This window comes from Pterocles gutturalis, unplaced genomic scaffold (assembly GCF_000699245.1).
Source record: "Pterocles gutturalis isolate BGI_N339 unplaced genomic scaffold, ASM69924v1 scaffold14713, whole genome shotgun sequence".
Lineage (NCBI taxonomy): Eukaryota > Metazoa > Chordata > Aves > Pterocliformes > Pteroclidae > Pterocles > Pterocles gutturalis.
Genome location: NW_010118260.1, coordinates 2124 through 5747, shown reverse-complemented (window position 1 = coordinate 5747; position 3624 = coordinate 2124). Strand labels below are relative to the sequence as shown.

Sequence of the window (3624 nt, the reverse complement as noted above, 5' to 3'; positions counted from 1 at the left end):
GGTGTCCCCACGGAGGGTGTTCTGGCCCGCGCTGGCACACGCAGCGTCCGTGCCTCGGGGAGGCTCTGGGTGCGCTGGGAAGGGGCTGGTGTCCGCGCTCCAGGTGTGAGCCATAGGCACAGCTCACTGCTCTTGGGTCTTAACTTTTTTAGTTCTGTTGGGGAGGTTAGAGCGAAAGAGGAAGAATGCAGGAAGAGGATTTCATTTTCTGTCTTTAGAGAGGCAGGAATACTTTCTTAGAGAGAAAGCCCTGCAGCTTTCCCTGAGGAGCTCTCAGCTTTCATTTACCCCGGAGCTGGAGGGACTCACGCCTGCTCTGGTGAAGCTTTTCGGGTTTGGAGGCTCGTCAGTTTTCCTTCAGAAGGCAGAAAGCTCTTGGCCAAAACAACCCGTTAGGTTTTCCTGGCCAGCTCTCATCCTTTCCCTGTGTGCCTGACTCGGAGAGGCAGAGCTGTACTTGAACAGGATTTATACCTGCGTACCTGCTGATGGAAAAACGGGCTCTGGACGTGGGAGGGACAAGGCTAGCGGAGACTGTGCTTGTCTTTGTTCTCCTTATGTTTCGTTTTCCTCCCTCTGTCTTTAGACTTTAAAGAGGAAGGAGAAGGAGTATGAACACGAGATGGAGCGGCTGGCCAGAGAGAAGATCGCTACCCAGCAGCGACTGGCGGAACTGAAGAACGAGCTGAGCCAGTGGATGGACATCCTGGAGATCGACAGAATTATCCGACAGACAGTTCAGCCGGAGGATGACCAGGCATCTACCTCCACAGCATCAGGTACCCATAACGTTTCTCTTGTCATCATCACTGTACATCACTGACACAGTTACATAGCGGTGGTGGGACCTTCATTTAGCTCCGTCGCAGTTTCGTTGCGTTCAGAATAAAGTGAAAGGTTTTCAGGTGGTTTGTAGTCCTTGGTGTTGGCCTGATGATACGCAGCCGCTTGGGTAAGTCAACTGAAAACCATGCGTCAGCGTCCGGTAGGTACAAAGCGCGGGTTTGCACGTTCAGTCTGCGGACACCTCGCATGGAGATCCCCGCTTTCAGAAGTTAGGTTTCCTCTTGCGCAACGGTGCATCGCTGCTCGTTAGGAGCGAGTGGTGTGTGAGCATCCCGAGGCGTTTGTGCGTGGATGTGGGAGGGTGTTCAGCCCCGTGGAGATGAAGGAGTTGGTACGGGAAGGATCACCGGAGCGTTTGGACAACGTAAGGAGCCTTCACGTTGTGTGGGAAGGATTCACGGTGGAGATGAAGCGATGCTAACAAATATCTGACCTGCTGTTCCCAGGAGAGTGCATGCTTGTCTCCATGCCGGTGATGTGCGGCAGGGAGCGTAGGCAGGCTGTGCACGCGGTGCTTTGCTCTCCAGAGGTGAGGAGAGGTCCACAGCCAGTGGCAGCAGTTCCTTCAGATCGCGACAGCATTTGCCCTTGGCACTCCAGGCAGACGAGACAGCGGGTTCCAGGAAGGGAAAACCCCAGTTTTCTGGCTCATTCAGGCTTGTATCGGGCTCAGCACCTTTGAACAGCCGCGCAGACTCCGAGCAGAGGCTGGTGGAAGGGAGAGCAGGAGGGCTGTGTCCACAGGAGTGCTGGCCGCTCGCCTCTCCCGCCGGCCCCTGCGGAGGGTGATCGCTTCCAGCTGCTGCTGACCACAGAGCTGGCGGAAGGGAGGTGTCTTCCCTGCTTCTCCTGCTGCTTCTGCATCTTCTGGGGTGTTTAACCTCTCCTGCATGGCTGGCCTTAGAGCAGGCAGGGCCAGGCTCTGCAGGGTCAGCACATCCCCGTGGTGCTTCCATAGTTCCTGGACGGGACCAGAGCCCATTTCCCTGAGCCAGATGAGGAGCTCGCTGCCAGGTTTCTCCATGGCTGTTTCCTTCCTGCTCTGGGAGCAGCAGCAGTGGTACCGATCGGTGGAACAACCGTACGGGAAAGGAAACTCGGTTCCTCTTCCCAGCAGGAGCCGTCCTCAGCACAGTGCTCTCCGCCTGCCGCTGCTCGCGGTGCTTCCCGTGCTGGGCGAGATCTCAGCCTCTTGTGAGCCCTGCTCTAGCTGGGGCTGTGGGCTGGTCACGCCTGCCTGCCTCCGGGTCGTTGGGCTCTAAGCAGGGAGGACGGTCATGCTGCCTGCTGGGGCTCCGTGGAGCTGCGATGCCGTGCCGTGCCGTGATGCCGTGCTGCAATGCCGTGCTGCAATGCCATGCCGTACCGTGATGCCGTGCTGCGATGCCGTGCCGTGCTGCTGTGCCGTGCTGTGATGCCGTGCCATGCTGCGATGCCATGCTGCAATGCCGTGCTGTGCCGCGATGCCATGCCGTGCCATGATGCCATGCCGTGCTGCAATGCCGTGCCGTGCTGTTCCACCTGCCCGTAGCTCCATGACTCTTCCTGCTGTTGTCTCTTCCACCTGAACTGCCTTTCAGGGAAGCCAGTTAGTCCAGTCCGTGCTCTGCTTTCTTTTTTATGGGAGTTTCTTCCTTTGTGTTTTTTCCAGAGGGTGAAGACAACATGGATGAGGACATGGAAGATGACAGGCCAGTGAACTCGTTACCAAAACTAACCCAGCGCCAGCACCCGGAGCTGCTGAAAGCCGTCCCTTCCGCCGCTGCTCCCCACCACCCGGCGGTTCTGCCCCAGCACCTCTCCATCCAGCAGAAACAGCCCCCCGCGCACGCACCGCCTCCCATCCAGACACAAGCACTGGTCCAGCCGCAGGCGATCGTCCCCGCACAGACTCAGTGCAATCGACTGTTATTGCCCACACCGCCACTACCCACGCCTCGGTCATCCAGACTGTCAACCACGTGATTCAGGGTCCACAGACCAAGCACATTGCTCACATTGCACCTTCCACCTCCAGCCCCGTGCAACTCACCACTGCTGCTCAGCCCATCGGCCACATCACTGTGCACCCGGCCACCATCAACCACATGGCCCACCTGGGCCAGCAGCTGCCCATCTACCCCCAGCCCGTGGCCGTCAGCCAGCCCGTGGTGAGCCACATCGCCCACACCATCTCGCACCAGCAAGTGAATGGAACCACAAACCTGGGCCAGCAAGCGATGATGGCCAAGCCTGCTGTAGGAACCCAGGTTGTCCATCACCCGCAGCTGGTTGGGCAAACGGTCCTAAACCCGGTGACTATGGTGACCATGCCGTCATTCCCAGTGAGCACGCTGAAGCTGGCCTAGAGGGGATCGTCCGATGGCGAGGTCTCTGTTGGGAACCTTGCCTAAACTCATACATTCCAACCACGTGCGACTCCGCGGGGGGGAAGTGCAGAAATCGCCGTGTGGCGGGCCGCCGGGCTGGGCTGTCCTCAGCCGCCCAGTCACCAGCCTGCCGCGGGCAGCGAGGGACGGGGCCTCTCTGCACTTGAATTTTGCTAATCCGAGAAAACTTCAAAGACAGTTGTTCATGGTGATTTTTTTTCCTTTTATGTGTAATCAGTGAAATATGGATATGATGTTCTTAAGACTTTAATTTTCCCCTTTTATGTGTTGCTTCTTTGTAGAATAAAAATTGCTGATCTCTTTATTGAGACGTTGCGTAGAATGGGAAAAAAAATCACAGAAGTCTATATTTATATATATGTGTGTATGTGTGTGTATATATATGTAT

The 3624-nt window shown here is 56.8% G+C and overlaps 1 protein-coding gene across 1 annotated transcript; it reads left to right on the top strand.

The window, feature by feature from the left end:
- Positions 1–586: 586 nt before the first annotated feature.
- On the top strand, positions 587–3194 carry MNT (MAX network transcriptional repressor; the record flags this gene model as incomplete). The annotated part of the gene is given in 3 exon segments (XM_010076139.1): positions 587–779; positions 2498–2737; positions 2740–3194. Coding segments are annotated over 3 exon segments (888 nt in total), but the record flags the coding sequence as incomplete, so codon positions are not given.
- Between the last annotated feature and the right edge of the window lie 430 nt (positions 3195–3624).